The 17836-nt window shown below is 40.9% G+C and overlaps 1 protein-coding gene across 1 annotated transcript; it reads left to right on the forward strand.

The window, feature by feature from the left end:
- The first annotated feature begins 330 nt into the window (after positions 1 to 330).
- On the forward strand, positions 331 to 1618 carry LOC142171715 (putative mitochondrial protein AtMg00860). The gene is made up of 2 exons (XM_075235407.1): positions 331 to 594; positions 1283 to 1618. The coding sequence occupies exons 1-2, from the start codon at positions 331 to 333 to the stop codon at positions 1616 to 1618; spliced, it is 600 nt and encodes a 199-aa protein (XP_075091508.1).
- Positions 1619 to 17836: the final 16218 nt, after the last annotated feature.

Consider the following 17836-nt stretch of genomic DNA (forward strand, 5'->3'; position numbering starts at 1 on the left):
AGTGTTGTGTTGATTTCTAGTATTTCATTACTTGATAGTCTTTAGGTAGTAAATTAAACAATTATCTATTTTATAAGAAATCGCTTGAATCGATAAGCTATTTGAGTTTGAATTAGTCAAAAGTTAATCATAAGTCCTCGTGAGAACGATACTCTATTCACTACTCTATTACTTAACGACCACGTATACTTGCGTGAGTGTGTTTGGTCGCAACAGAAGGTTTTCCAAGTCTTGCGGAAGAATGAGCTATACATCAAGAGGGAGAAATGTGAGTTTGCACAATCAAAGTTGCACTTCTTAGGCCATGTTATTAGCAATGGCTAGCTATGCATGGGCGAGGCCAAGGTACGTGCTATCCATGAGTGGGAGGCACCTATAAAGGTAACTGAGTTGAGATCCTTCCTTGGCCTTGTTAACTGCTATCATCAGTTCATCAGTGGCTACTCAGCAAAGGCCGCACCATTGACTGAGTTGCTAAAGAAGAACAAGCCATGGGTTTGGACGGAGCATTGTCAAAAGGCGTTTGAAGACTTCAAGGCAGCTGTAACAGAGGATCCAGTCTTAGTATTACCTGACTTTGCCAAGACATTTGAGGTGCATACAGATGCCTCAGATTTTTCCATTGGGGTGTCTTGTTGCAGGATAAGCATCCCATAGTATTTGAGAGCCGCAAGTTAACTTAGACGGAGCGGCATTACATAGTGCAAGAGAAGAAGATGACTGCTATTGTGCATTACCTTCGCACATGGTGATATTATTTGCTTGGGTCGAGGTTCGTGGTCAAGACCGACAATGTAGCTACTAGCTACTTTCAAATGCAGAAGAAGCTCACACCAAAACAGGCTCAGTGGCAGTATATCTTGGCCGAATTTGATTATATGTTGGAGTGTAAGCCGGGCAAAGGTAACGTTGTAGCCGATGCATTGAGCCGAAAAAACGAGCTAGCTACAATCACTTTAACAAGATGGGAAATTCGTGAGGCTATAAAAAAGGGCATGCAGCATGATCCAGCAGCCAAACAACTTATCGAGTTAGCCAACCAGGGAAATACGAGACTTATTTTTGGGTCGGAGACGGCCTACTACTTACCACAGTTTGGCGGGTCTACGTGCCTAAGTTTGGAGACATTAGATGGCTGATCATAAGGGAGAGTTATGACACAATGTGGGCTGGTCATCCAGGCCAACATCGCACTAGGGCCTTGGTTGAGTCAGTCTATTATTGGCCACGCATGCGAGATAACATAGACTATTATGTGCAAACTTGTCTTGTCCGTCAACAGGACAATGTGGTGGATAGGTTTTCCAAATATGCCACCTTCATGCCCGCCTCACAAGGTTGTATTGCCAAGGAAGCCGCCAAACTATTCTTTAAGAATGTGGTGAAGTATTGGGGCATACCAAGGCATATTATCAGTGACCGAGACGACCCCCATTTTACTGGAAACCTTTGGAGAGATTTACTCAACATACTTGGCATGGAACTGCGCTTTTCCACTAGTTTCCACCCACAGACGGATGGACAAACGGAATGGGTCAATGTCTTACTAGAATGCTACTTGAGGCATTCTGTAAGAGCGTATCAAAAAGATTGGGCAAGGCTCCTAGACATCGCCTAATTCTCTTATAACTTGCAGCGGAGTAAGTCCACGGGGCGAACACCATTTGAGCTAGCCACAGGCCAACAACCACAAACTCCACATTCATTACTAGCCGCATTCTAGGGAAAGAGTTTGGGGGCTTATCATATGGCCAAAGGATGGGAGGAGCAGCTGGATACTGCTTAGTCCTACTTGGATAAGGCAACTAAGAAGATGAAGAAGTTTGCGGACCATAAGCGATGTCCCACGAACTACAGAGTTGGGGAGAGAGTTCAAGGCACTACAGGGCATGCATCAGAATTTGATTCATAAGTATGAAGGGCCATTTAAGATCGTCTCCAAGGTAGGAAAGATCTCATAACTTAAGATCTACCATGTCCTACATGCCATCATGCTTAAGCCATATCATGAAGACAAGAATGATCCAAGTAGGGGCCAATCAAGCCGAGCGCCTATTACTATCACTGCCTCGCATGACCGGGAGATTGAGGCTATTATTGATTACCAGGCCAGGAGAAAACAAGGGCAGAAAGCCACCGCAATATTCCTCGTCCATTGGAAGGGGAAATCTCCCGAGGAGACCACGTGGGAACGATATGAAGACTTATGGCAATTCAAAGAAAGATCCGAGAATTTATGCAGCAACATTGCACCGCGGTCGTCGCAATATTAGGTGGGGGGAGTGTGATGACCCGCCATATCACCATGCAATATATGCACCATTTGGCATATATTAATACCATGTGGAAGCTTACATATGAGGAAAGCTAGTATTTGTGAGAATATTTTAGAGAAGTATGAACATTTCTTTTGGAAGATCCTAGATGCTTATGGATTTTCTAGGAAAGTCTTTGGAACCTTCTAGGCTTGTAGAGAATTCTAGAGAAAGCCCTTATCTTGTAAATATTAAGGACTTGTGTAACAATTAATATTTACACACTAGCCCCTAGGAGACTATTATATAAAGGGACCATTCATTTGTAATTCATCAAGCAAACAATTCAAGTCTCTCTAATACAAAGTTCCTTTAACAATTCTCTTATGTTCTTTCTACCATTCTCTTAGGGAATTTGAGTGTAATAAGGTTGACTTGATATAGCAAAAACGTTAGCAAGTTATACAAGATCATTAGCGAGTTGTCAAGTGCCGCACGTGTACTTAGTTAACTACTAAGGACGTGGCACTAAGTTGTGGTTGCACTATCCATTTTCTTGTTTCCGCTTGGACTGCGCTATCTTAATTAGTAGACCAACGTGAGGGATTCTTTATAGTATTTCCTCAAAGCACCAGTTTGAAAACTCAACAGGAAAAACATGATTGCAATGAAAAAGTTGCGATACCACATGACTGCATTATTCTTGAATTTAGCACTTTAAGTTACGGTGTCTTTGGAAAAACATATGGAAGTTCTATGGTTAGGAATATGTTTCACTAAATATATATAACAACATGGTGTTATGGTTAATAAAGTAGGTGAGGCCTTATCTATTTAAAAGGTAAAAATCTATTTTGTGTTTATCTCGAGTTCATATCCTTTAATTGTCCATGTTTTCCGAAACAAGAATTTACATTTTTTAAGGATTAAGTTTTGGATTAATACAATTGTATGTTTTATGTAGTGTTATTTCGACATAAGTGACAACGACAACAAACCAAACTCTTTCAAGGTTAGTGGTGAAAAATGCCAGTTCAAAAATAAATTGGATAGAAAATTATCGTTCTTTGCTATTGCTTTATACAGTAAAAGAGTAGGTACCAATTGGAATTGAGAAATTAAGCTGTTTTTGTTCTATTGTTGTAGATGTAGAAGTTGAAACAAGAAACATGACTGGAATTTAATGTTAAGCTAGATATTTTATTGTGTTAATAATCTAATCTTTTTTCTATGAATACGAAAATAGTACTAATACTTAGTGTTGTATGGATCGAATGAACCAGGTAGTTCATAAATGTATAGAAATTTTATTTATACAAAGATATTGAGGAGAAAAATTTTCACTCTATAAAATATACATATATTCATAGAAGAAAACATCACATATATTCTGTTCTTTTATGAAGGGATTATTTCATTAATAGACCTGTATATTTCCATGTTCTCTTTATTTTAATTATTATATCATCGAAAATAAAAAAAATTTGAATAATAAATTAAAGAGATAATACTCCTTCCGTTCCAATTTATATGAACATATTTGACTGGTCCCACAGAGTTTAAAAAAAGATATAAGACTTTTGAACTTGTGGTATAAAATGAAGCGCATGTATTTTGTGTGACTATAAATCATTGCATAAAAGTAAATTATTTTCAAATAAGGAAACAAGTCATTCTGTTTTACATTGAAACAGATGGAGTAACTTTTTACTTATTTAAAACACTAATATAAAAATACCTAAACTACAAATTTTACCCGTCAACATATTTAAATAATAATGAGAAAAAATATTGTGGATAGACTTTTGTAAAATCATCAGTGAAAGGTTGTTAAGCTGCATATTATGTCGGACAAAAATGATATCGATATACTTATATTTTGGTAACAACATCGACCGTCACTCTGTCGATGTGGATATCATGTCGTTACTCGTGGTATATATTCATGTCAATGTGGATTGCATATCGATGTCAAGCTCCAAATCCTCTAAATCGTGATAGCACTTAATCCATTCCCGGAGGTAAACCAAGCAGACAATTATAATTCACAATAACATAAGATAATCTTATAAATAAGAAGCACAAAAACTAACAATTACAACCCTAGGAATTTGTGTCACTAGTTATGAGCAACAAAGAAATGTAATATTGTCACGATCCAAAATTTCAACCTATCGGAGTCCTGATGGAGCCTAATATCGCTTGCTAGGCAAGCCAACACACAAACAGAAAAATATGAAAGCACTACAATAAAGGACTAAGAGCAGAATAATGACATAGTGTAAAAGCAATTAAGAGATAAACATAATAAATCTAAAATCAACATCTAAAGCAAACCATCTCAAGATATGGAGTCACAAGTACATGAGCTTCTAAAGTTTATTACATCCACTATTTTTGAAAGAAATACAACATTGTCCGAAAAATAAAAACCGTAAGATATAAGAAGATAACTCAAGGTATGCGAACGGAATGCAACTCTACCTCGAATCACCTGCGCAGTATCTTCTAAGCCCCTCTCGGGACTCCGCTCGTACCGATATCCAAATCTGCACAAGAAATGCAGAAGTGTACGAGTACAACCGACACAATGTACTCAGTAAGTGTTGAGCCTAACCTCGATGAGATATTGACAAGGCTAAGACTAGACACCTACAATGAACTCGCGCACTTATATATCAAGAAGTAATGAAATAATAGGTAAATAATCAAGTATAACAACAGAATAATGGCAAGTAAAAGGGATAACATGTACGCAAGTAAAGGAGCATAAACGGAAAAGTACAGTAAAGTGTCACTGAATAAGACTCTTTCAAAAGTAAATAACGAAACCATAAGCCAAGTCCACATTCCAAACTCAAAGTAAAGATCTATGAAATCAACAAAATTGCATGACATCACCTTTTGTGCTTTTACTCTCATTCTCATATTGTAATGTAAAAATAAAAGCACGGCATCACCCTTTGTGCTTTTACTCTCGTTCTCACATTATAAAATAATAACAAGCATGAAAAAAAAACCTTCGTGCATATCCTTCGTGCACAATCATCTTTCTCACAATCACGGCAACACCCTTCGTGCATTTCACGCTTCCTCATCAAACAATCACATACAACACATTATCGAATAAGGTGGGAAGCAAATTCAATATCAGAACTCGTCATAGGAGGATCTTTCAACAATTAGTACCAATAATGAATCAACAATTCAACAATCTCAACACTCAATATCTCATTAATCTCAACAAAAGAAATAACATGAATACGAGTAATTAAAGAACTAAACAATCTATCTAAAACATGAAAAACATAATACACAAATAATATGGCACAAATAAGACTAAATCTACCTGCATGCTTATCCCACGACCAACATATATACACCCGTCACCTTGCATATACACCGCCCCCAACACATAGATCACAGAGCAATACACTCGATTCTATCCTATTTCGCTCAAATCATGGTTAACCAGGACACTTACCTCTTTTTGGAATACACTCAACAATCTAATATGACCTTTCCTTTACAACAAGCATCCAACCCAATCAAATCTAGTCAAATAGTGTTGAAATAGTAAAAACAAGCTTTAGAAACTATCCACGAATTAAAAATGTTCAATCTTTAACATAATTTTAAAAGTAAATAAAACGTTAACCTGGGTCCACGTGGTCGAAATCCGAAATTAAGACCAAATCTCGATTATCCATTCATCCTCGAGCCTGAATATATAATTTATTTCGAAATCTCATCCCAATTTGAGGTCTAAATCTTAATTTTATAAAATCCCTAAATTTTACCCCAAACCCCTAATTTCAACTTTAAAATTCTTAGATTTGATGACGAAATTCATGAAAAAGTAATGAAAATAAGTTAACATTACTAACCTATGAATTTGGAAATAAGTTTCTCTCTGCAAATTCCCCTTATGGAGTCTAAGGTTCAAATATTGTGTAAAATGAGCTAAATCCTGAAATTCTCATATTTTACCGAGCTACAAATATCGTACTTGCTATATTTGCAAACGCGAATAGCTTCTGAGCCACTATGTTATCGCAAATGCGACAAATCCATCACACTTGCGAAGTACCCCTCCATCGCAAATGCGGTGAAAGCTTCACATTTTGCGAAGTTGTCTGTCCCAACCCCAGTCGCAAATGCGACACAATCATCGCAAATGCGATATACCACCATCTCGCAATTGCAACCTTTACTTCGTAAACTCGAAGTCCCAAGTTCTTATTCCCCCTTCACAAATGCGATTTTGATTCCGCAAAAGTGAAGCTCACATTTGTGAATAGGTCTTCGCATTTGCACGACTTGTAAACTAACCACACCAGATTTGTCTCAGCAATGCCAAACCTTCCTGCAACGTATCCAAAACTCATCCGAGCCTCTCAGGCTCCAATCTGAATAATCACATAATATCAAAATCATCAAAATAATATCAAATATCAAGAATGGATCTTTAAAACTCAAGATTTTCAATTTCATAACTCATGTTCCCAACATTTCACGATATGCGCTCAAAGAGCCTTGGGTCACCCCGGGACCCCAATCAAACATGCGTACAAGTCCAAAATCATCAAATGAACCTACCAGAATTGTCAAAATACCGATCCAAGTTCGTTTACCAAACATGTTGACCATGGTCAACCTTAGCAATATTTAAAGTCAAAAATTATATTTTCTTTAAATTTTCACATACAAACTTTTCAGAAATCGACATGGACCACACATGCAAGCCATAAATTATCAAATTGAGCTACGTAAAGTCTCGAAACTTAGAAAAAGGAGCTAGTACTCAAAATAACCTATTAGGTCGTTATATTCTCACCTCCAAAAGAAACGTTCGTCCTCGAACGGACATAGAAATATACTTGGAATGGAAAAATGGTGCGGGAATATACCCCTCATATATAACTCGGATCACCAAGTAGCCTCCTCAATTGGCTTGTTATACCCCATATTTTCATACGTAAGAGTACGTCGTAAGTCAATTGATATATGCTCAAAAATGAGATCATCGTTGAAAAGTTTATAAAGTTAGTTAATCATGTTACCGTTGAGGTTACAAATATTTATAATTACAAATTCCAAGTACCAAGAGGGTTGGAAGTCTTAGAAGCTAGAAAAATTGAAGAAAATAAGTTTCTTCGAAGGTCGACAATTTAGAAATGTTATAACATGTACTTTTGGGGGTGAGACTAGGGTTCTTAACATTATAAAGAGTTTATGTTATGAGTTATTTTATTCATATGATAGTCGTGTGTTATGTTTTGAAGTCAAGCGAGTTGTGGAACAAAAGTTGGCAAAGGTCATCACAAGTTACATTCATAAATGTGCTGAAAATTAGGTTAAATGTTGCTGAGCTTATCTCCCAATATACTTAGAATTACAAGGTGATCTACCTACCAAACTGAAGAACTATGAGTATAGTTTTTAACGCATTAAACCATTCATCGATACGACATCAGAGTAGAGAGATATTCACATTTTTATGAGACTGCACAAGCAACTCCCAATGGGACCCACTTAAGCTGTGGTCGACCTACTTCACTTAAAAAATGATTTGGACGACCTTTTGTGATGATTCGATAGGCCATTTTAGTTTAAACCTTCATTTTTGTGTTTCAAGACCTCGAATATCCCTGTTTATCATTCCTCAATTTGCGTGCATAATTAGTATTTTTTCGGAAGTTTGTTTATGTGAAACATTGATGAAAATTTGAAATCGTGCCTTAAAACTCATTTGAGTTGACTTCGATCAACAATTTGAGCAAACAGACCCATATCAGTATTTTGACGGTCCTGGTGGGCCCGTATGTGATTTGACACATATACCCGGAATCGAATTCGGAATTCCCTAACTTGATTTAATATAATTTACTGAAAACTAGAAGTTTAAAGGTTTAAAAAATTCCTAAGTTGACTTTGTTGTTAATGGGTTCGGATTTTGGTTCCAGAATTTGGTGTAGGTTCGTTTCAGTATTTATGACTTGGCTGTAAAACTTTGTGCAAAACGGAGTTGATTTGACGTGATTCGAACGTCCGATTCAGAAATTTCATATTCTTAAGTTTCATTGAAACTTTCATTCGTTTTGGTGTCTGATTCATAGTTATAGGTGTTGTTTTGGTGTTTTAATCACGCAAGCGAGTTCATATGATATTTTTACACTTGTGTGCATGTTTGGTATGGAGCCCGAGGGGCTCAGGTGAGTTTCAGTTAGGTTACAGATCGACTTTTGGACTTTGGAAATAGCTGATGCATATTTTGTTTCTGGTGTGATTTGCAGATCTCACATTTGTGATGTCACGACCCAAAGCCTAACTCGTCGTGATGGCGCCTATCGTGATACTAGGCAAGCCGACATTTCCAAAACACTTTCAATATTTAACATAAATGAATTAAGACATTTAAAATAACCAGTATTTTTCATAAAAACGGCGTAAAACCCAAAACATAAGTGCGAAAAAAATAGCCCGACATCGGGGTGTCACCGAGTCATGAGAATCTAGATACTCAGTCTAATACAACACCATCTAAGTATCAATACATAAAAAAGAAAGAAAACATAAAAGGGGAGACAAGGTCTGCGGATGCCGGCAGGTACCTCGTAGTCTCTGATACTCGATCACGCACGAACTCAACAACCTCCGTGATCAAACACACCTGGATTTGGACATGAAGTGCATGGTGTAGCATGAGTACAACCAACTGAGAAACTAACATAAATAAATAAGGAACTGAGAAGGTAGTGACGAGCTATACAAATACAGTTCAATTTCAATAATTCCAGCTAAGAATAGACATGCTTTCAAATCCGACAATTTAAGTCAAATCATTTTTATACAGTTAAAATACACGTACTCCGGATATAGAATCTTTCAGAAATTTCACAACAATTATAGATAGAAACTAAGTGCATCAACAAATGAAAGCAAATTATCGTTTCTCAGGGAAACAATCACTCAACTCGTCATAACAGCTCAATCACTCGGCTCTCAGCCCTCAATACTCACACTCAATAGGTACCTGCGCTCACTGGGGGTGTGCATACTCCGGAGGGGCTCCTTTCATCCCAAGCGCTATATCGATGCGGCGTATATCCCGATTCTATATAAATATCCATGAAGCTCATTACGACGTGCAACCCGATCCATATATACAATCCTAAGGCTCGTTGCGGCGTGCAACCCGATCCATATATACATATAGCTCACAACTCTGCACTCAGGCCCTAACTCAGTCACCAACCTCTCTAGTCTCTCGAGCCCTCAAAAATCATAAAGATCAGGCCAAACAAAAATAACATAGTGTATAAAAAAGAATCAAGAAAAGACTAGGATATGATAATCAAGAATCGCCCAATTCCGTGCTCTCTAACTCAAAATATGAAAAATGGTTTCAAACCCTTATTTTTGAAATTAATACTGATTGCCCAAATTTCCTTCTTAGCGAACACGGTCGTCCTCTCGCATTCGCGTAGACCAACTCAGACTGGCTCCCAGATAACTCTTCGTGAACGCGAAGCTCTACAAGCTCAATTCATCGCGAACACGACACATACCTCGCGAACGCGTAGACTAAGGACCTGGGGTCCCAAGTTGTCTCACTTCTCTTCTTTTCACTCACGCGACACCACTCACGCGTTTGTGTTGCACATGCAGACCACACCTTCACGTTTGCGTCCTCTTCTTCGCGAACGTGAAGAGAAAAATCTTCCCAACTCACATTAACCCTCGCGAACACGTAAGAGGAAACCATAAAATACACACGAGCTAATATCAGCCATCAACCAAAGTTCAAAAATGATCCGCTAACAACCCGAAACTCACCCGAGACCCCCGATACCTTAACCAAACATACCATCAAGTCTCAAAACACTATAAAAACTTAGTCGAATCCTCAAACCACCCCATATAACATCCAAACTTAATGAACTTCGGAATTTCCAAATTCTACAAACGATGCCGAATCATACCAAACCACATCCAATTGACCTCAAAGTTTGCACACAAGTCATATTCAACATTATGGACCTATTCCAACTTTCACAATCAGAATCTGACCCCGATATCAAAAAGTCAACCCCCTGTCAAACTTCTCAAAAATTTGACTTTCGCCATTTCAAGCCTAAATTAGCTACAGACCTCAAATTCACAGTCCGGGAATGCCTCTAAGTCCAAAAATACCCAACGAAGCTAACGGAACCTACAGAACTCCATTTCAGAGTCGTCTTCACACACTTCCGACTACAGTCAAAATCCTAAGATTTAACTTCTATTTTAGGGACTAAGTGTCCCAAATCACTCTGAAACTAAAACAAGACCTCCCACCAAGTCACATAAGCAGAAATAGATATAGAGAAAATAATAAATAGGGGATCGGGGCTAATACAGTCAAAACGACCGGCCAAATCGTTACATCCTCCCCATCTTAAAACAATTGTTCGTCCTCGAACGAGCATAGAGACATACCTGAAGTGGTGAAAAGATGAGGATAACATCTGCACATATCATGCTCGGTCTCCCAAGTCGCCTCCTCGGCCGGTTGACCCCTCCACTGAACCTTCACAGAATAAATATTCTTCGACCTCATCTTTCGAACCTGCCTATCTAAGATCGCCATTGGCTCCTCAACATAAGATAAATCCTTGTCCAATTCGACTGAGCTGAAATCCAATACGTGAGACGGATCGTCGTGATACTTCCGGAGCATAGAAACATGGAATACTGGATAAACTCCTGCTAGACTGGGAGGCAAGGCAAGCTCGTAATCAACCTTCCCATCACGTCGCAATACCTCAAATGGACCAATAAACCTCAGCCTCAACCATGAGTACAACATCATAAACCTTCGGATTGGGCTGGATTGGGCTGTGCGTAGTCTATCCTGAATTACCCTAACCTTCTCCTAAGCATCCTGAACCAAGTCTGTACCGAATAATCTAGCCTCGCCCGGCTCGACCAAACCCACTGGAGACCTACATTGCCTACCATATAAAGCCTCATATAGTTCCATCTGGATGCTCGACTGGTAACTGTTGTTGTAAGAAAACTCCGCTAGAGGCAAGAACTGATCCCACGAACCTCTAAACTCCATCACACACGCGCAAAGCATATCCTCTAATATATGAATAGTGCGCTCGGACTGTCCGTCCATATAAGGGTGAAATGTTGTGCTCAACTCCACTCGAGTACCCAAATCATGTTGTACGACCCTCCAAAACCGTGATGTAAATTGTGTACTCCGGTCAGAAATGATAGATACCGGTACACCATGAAGCCTGAAGATCTCGCGGATATACACTCGAGCCAGCTTATCGGAAGAATAGGTAGTTATCATAGGAATGAAATGAGCTGACCTGGTCAACCAGTCCATAATCACCCAAACTGCATCAAACTTTCACCGAGTCTGTGGAAGCCCAACAACGAAATTCATAGTAATCCTCTCATATTTCCACTCCAAAATCTCTAACTTCTGAAGCAACCCACCTGGCCGCTGATGCTCATACTTCACCTGCTGGTAATTTAGGCACTGAGCTACATACTCCACTATATCCTTCTTTATTATCCTCCACCAGTAATGTTGTCTCAAGTACTGATACATCTTCGCGACACCCAGATGAATAGAATACTGTGAACTGTGATCCTCCTGAAGAATCAACTCACGCAAACCACTACATTGGGCACGCATAGCCTGCACTACATCCTCAATGCACCATCATCCCCAATAGTGACCTCCTTAGCATCACCATGATGGACTGTGTCCTCGAGGACAAGAAAATATGGGTCCTCATACTGAAGCTTCCTAATACGATCATAAAGAGAAGACCAAGAGATGACACAAGCCAATACTCGACTCAGCTCAGAAACATCCAATCTAACAAACTGGCTAGCTAAGGCCTGAACATCCAACTCCAGTTGCCTCTGTGCTACTAGAAGATATGCTAAGCTCCCCAAACTCTCTGCCCGGTGACTCAAGGTATCGGCCACCACATTGGCCTTCCCAGGATGGTACAAAATAGTGATATCATAGTCCTTAAGAAGCTCCAACCACCTCCACTAACGCAAGTTAAGATCCTTCTATTTGAACAAATGTTGCAAAATCCGATGATCAATGTAAATCTCACAATGGACACCGTATAAATAGTGCCTCCAAGGCGTGAACAATAGTTCTAACTCAATGTCGTGGACATGATAGTTCTTCTCATCGGGATTCAACTGGAGTGAGGCATAAGTAATTACTCTACCCCCTAGCATCAGAACACACCCAATGCCGATCCGCGAGGTGTCATAATACATTGTGTAAGAACCAAAAATGGATGGTAGGTCTAGAACTGAGCCGTGGTCAAAATAGTCTTGAGCTTCTTAAAGATCTTCTCGCACTCCTATGACCACATGAAAGGAGCACCATTTTGGGTCAATTTGGTCAAGAGTGATGCAATAGATGAGAAACCCTCCACAAAAAGACGGTAAAAGCTAGCCAACCCATAAAAGCTCTGAATCTCCGTGAGTGAGGACGGTCTGGACCAACTCTACACCACCTCTATCTTCTTCGGATCCACCTGAATACCCTCACTAGACACCACGTTCCCCAAGAACGCCACTGAACTGATCCAAAAATCCACTTGGAGAACTTTGCATAAAGCTTCTCCTCCCTCAATCGCTGTAACACAATTCTCAGATGTTGGGCATGCTCCTCCTGGCTACGAGAGTACACCAAGATGTCATCAATGAATACAATAATGAACAAGTCGAGATAAGTCTGAAACACACTATTCATCAAATGCATGAATGCTCCTTGGGCGTTGGTCAGCCCAAAAGACATCACAAGGAACTCATAATAGCCATATCGGGTCCTGAAAGTTGTCTTAAGAATATCCAAGTCCCGAATCTTCAGCTCGTGAGACCCTGACCTCAAATCAATCTTGGAGAACACCATCGCTCCCTGAAGCTGGTCAAACAAATCATCAATACGCGACAAAGGATATTTGTTCTTGATTGTGACGTTGTTCAACTATCTGTAATCAATGTACATTCTCATAGTACCATCCTTATTCTTCACAAATAGAATTGGTACACCCCAAGGTGACACGTTAGGACGAATAAACCCCTTATCAAGGAGTTCCTGAAGTTGCTCCTTCAACTCCTCAACTCCGCCGGTGCCATATGGTGCGGTGGAATAGAAATGGGCTGAATGACCGACACCAAATCAATACCAAAATCAATATCCCCGTCGGATGACATGCCCGATAGGTCTGCAAGAAACACATCCGGGAAATCATGCACCGCCGGAACAGAATCAATAGCGAGGGGCTCTGCACTAACATCCCTCACAAAGGCTAGATAAGATAGAGAACCTTTCTCAATCACCGCTGAGCTTTCAAGTATGAAATCACTCTACTAGGAATATAGTCTATAGAGTCGCTCCCCTCAACCCTCGACAACCCTGGCATCGCCAACGTCACATTCTTAGTATGACAATCTAGAACCACATGACATGGAGACTGCCAATCCATACCTAAAATCACGTCAAAATAGACTATAGTAAGTAACAATAGATCTACTCTGGTCTCCAGACTCCCAATAGTCACCACACATGACCGATATACGTGGTCCATATGATAGTATTACCCACCTGAGTGGACACATGAACAAATAAAACTAGAGACTCACGGGGCATATCCATATAATGAGCGAAATATGAGGACGCATATGAATAAGTGGAACTAGGGTCAAATAGTACAGAGGCATTACTGTGGAACATTGAGAAAATACCTATAATCACAGAATCCGAAGGAAGAGCATAGAAATGGGCCTGGCCGCCCCCGGATCGGCCTCCCCCTCTCAGACGACCCCGAGCTGGCTGAGTGGGTGGTAAAGAAATTAGTGCTGATGTTAGAGACTGGCTCCTCTGCTAAGCCAAACCTCCTGTAAGATAGGGAAAATGTCTCATGATGTGGAAAAACTCTCCACACTCATAGAAACTCCACGGTGCTGGTGTTGGGGATTGAAGGGATCCTCGAGCACTGGTATAACTGGTAGAAGGACCTGACATAGACGAGCCCTGACCCGATGGAGCACGGGACAAACTCTAAGCTAGAAGGGCACTGAGAGATGAATGGCCCTGCTGATAACTGTGTAAACTATGGCCATATAATACACCATGGTGAACTGGGTGAGCCATCTGAGCATGTCTGAAAAGACGTCCTATACCGTGCTGGAACTGACCCCTAGAAGGAGAACCGCTAAATCCACCCTGTCCATGAGGCCTCTTGGACTCTCTCTCAACCCACTCCTAGTTGCGAACCATCTCAATCTGATGAATAATGTCGACAACCTCATCAAAAGTAGCACCAGACACACACTCTCTAGTCATAATCAATCACAACTGAAAAGTGAGTCAATCTATGAACCTCCCGATCCTCTCTCTATCTGTGGGAACCAACCAGATAAGATGATGGGCCAACTCAGAAAATCTCATCTCACACTACGTCACAAACATATCACTGTGACAAAGCTGCTTGAAATGCCTGCGCTGCGCAGCTCCTCTCTGAGGGACTAAGGGACAAACTTCTCTAGGAAAAGAACGGAGAACTACTGCCATGTAAGGGGTGTTGCGCTAACCGGCTTACGCCTCTCGTAAGCCTCCCACGATCTGAAAGCAGAACCAGAGAACTGAAAAGTAGTGAACGAGACCCCACTGGTCACCAGAATACCTGTCATATGAAGTATCCTCTGACAGCTGTCCAGGAAACCTTGTGCATCCTCTCCCTCTGTACCACTGAAAGCTGGAGGCCGGAGCCTCCAAAACCTCTCTAATCTACGATGCTCGGCCTCAGGCATAACATGAACCACAGAATCATGAGAAACTGCAACTAGCTGGGCTGGTGGTGCACCCGATATCTGAAATCTTGTACCACCTGCTCTGGTGTGCGGGCTACGGGAGTCTAAGCATTTCCCTCAACCTCAGATGTGGTTGTTGCAGCCGGAACAGAGACTGCATGAGCAAAACTAGTACACGCGGTCAGAATTTGATCTAAGGCATCATGAAGGTCTGGAATAACAATAGGCACATGTGGTGCATGAGCTGGTCCCACCGGTTCATCCACAATTGGAACCTGCTCCTAAACTAGAGCAATTGGTGTATCTGTATGTGCGGACCTAGCTGCGGTGTGAGCTGGACCTCTGCCCCTACCACAGCCTCTACTGCAACCTCGACCTCTACCGCAACCTCGACCTCTCGCGGCCCTGGCTGGAGGTACTGGTGGTTGTCCATCCTGCCCTATAGTACGAGTCCTCACCATCTGTAAGAAAATGAAACAACATATGTTTAGTCACTAGAATCAACAGCTTCGCACGACAACAATTCAAGAATATGATGTTTTTACTAAGGGTTCTACAGCCTCTTGAAGATAAGTACAGACCTCTTCGTACCGATCCGAAAAACCTTACTAAACCTGCTCATGACTCATGAGACCTATGCAACTTAAGATTTGATACCAACCTTTCACGACCCAACACCTAACCCATCATGATGGCGCCTATCGTGATACTATGCAAGCCGACATATCCAAAAATCTTTCAACATTTAACAGAAATGAATTAAGACATTTAAAATAACCGGAGTTTTTCATAAAAATGGGGTAAAACCCAAAACATAAGTGTGGAAAACATAGCTCGACATTAGGGTCTCACTGGGTCATGAGAATCTAGATATTCAGTCTAATACAACAGTGTCTAAGTATCGATAGGCACAGGTGGTGCCTGAGCTGGTCCCACCGGCTCATCCACAACTAGAACCTGCTCCTCAACTGGGGCAACTGGGGGAACAGTATGTGCGGACCTAGCTGTGGTGCGAGCTGGACCTATTCCCCTACCACGGCCTCTACCGAAACCTCGGCCTCTCGGGGCCCTGACTGGAGGTACTGGTGGTTGTCCATCATGCCTTATAGTACGAGTCCTCACCATCTGTGAGAGAATGAAACAACAAATGTTTAGTCACTAGAATCAACAGATTCGCACGACAATAATTCAAGAATATGAAGTTTTTACTAAGGGTTCTGCAGCCTCTCGAAGATAAGTACAGACCTCTCTGTACCAATCCGCAAGACTCTACTAAACCTGCTCATGACTCGTGAGACCTAAGCAACCTAGGATTTGATACCAACTTGTCACGACCCAACACCTAACCAGTCATGATGGTGCCTATCGTGATACTAGGCAAGCTGACATTTCCAAAAAACTTTCAACATTTAATAGAAATAAATTAATACATTTAAAATAATCGCAGTTTTTCACAAAAAACGGGGTAAACCCCAAAACATAAGTGCGGGAAAAAAAGGTCGACATCGGGGTCTCACTAGGTCATGTGAATCTAGATATTCAATTTAATACAACAATGTCTAAGTATCAATACAGAAAAAGAAAGAAAATATAGAATGAGAGACAAGGTGTGCAGACACCAATAGCTACCTCGTAGTCTCCGTTACTCGATCACGCACGAACTCAACGACCTCTGTGATCAAACACACTTGGATATGTACATGAAGTCCAGGGTGTAGCATATGTACAACCAACTCAACAAGTAACAGAAATAAATAAGGAACTGAGAAGGTAGTGACGAGCTATACAAATACAGTTCAATTTCAATAATTCCAGCAAAGAATAGACATATTTTCAAATCCGGCAATTTAAGTGAAATCAGTTTTATACAGTTAAAGTGCACGTACTCTGGATATAGAATCTTTCATAAATTTCACAACAATGATAGATAGAAACTAAGTGCATCAACAAATGAAACCAAGTACCGCCTCTCAAGGCAACCATCACTCAACTAATCACAACAACTTAATCACTCGGCTCGCAGCCCTCAGTACTCACACTCAATAGGTACTTGCAATCACTGGGGGTGTGCAGACTTCGGAGGGGCTCCATTCAGCCGAAGCACTATATCACTGCAACGTGCAACCCGATCCGATATAAATAGCGATAAGACTTATTACGGCGTGCAACCCGAGCCATATATACAGTCCTAAGGCTCGTTGCAATGTGTAACCCGATCCATATATATATATATAGCTCACAGCTCGGCACTCAGGCCCTAACTCAGTCACGAACCTCTCTGTGGGACTGAGGCACAAACTTCTCTAGGAAAAGAACGGAGAACTACTGCCATGTAAGGGGTGCTGCGCTAACCGGCTTACGCCTCTCGTAAGCCTCCCACGATCTGAAAGCAGAACCAGAGAACTGAAAAGTAGTGAACGAGACCCCACTGGTCACCAGAATACCTGTCATATGAAGTATCCTCTGACAGCTGTCCAGGAAACCTTGTGCATCCTCTCCCTCTGTACCACTGAAAGCTGGAGGCCGGAGCCTCCAAAACCTCTCTAATCTACGATGCTCGGCCTCAGGCATAACATGAACCACAGAGTCATGAGAAACTGCAACTAGCTGGGCTGGTGGTGCACCCGATATCTGAAATCCTGTACAACCTGCTCTGGTGTGCGGGCGACGGGAGTCTAAGCATTTCCCTCAACCTCAGATGTGGTTGTTGCAGCCGGAACAGAGACTGC

This window comes from Nicotiana tabacum, chromosome 17 (assembly GCF_000715075.1).
Source record: "Nicotiana tabacum cultivar K326 chromosome 17, ASM71507v2, whole genome shotgun sequence".
Taxonomy (NCBI): Eukaryota; Viridiplantae; Streptophyta; class Magnoliopsida; order Solanales; family Solanaceae; genus Nicotiana; species Nicotiana tabacum.

Coding starts and splice junctions, on each gene's coding strand:
- LOC142171715 (XM_075235407.1), top strand. CDS start 331: ATGGGCGAGGCCAAGGTACGTGCTATCCATGAGTGGGAGGCACCTATA. Junction 595..1,282: donor ACTTTGCCAAGACATTTGAG/GTGCATACAGAT, acceptor GTCCGTCAACAG/GACAATGTGGTGGATAGGTT.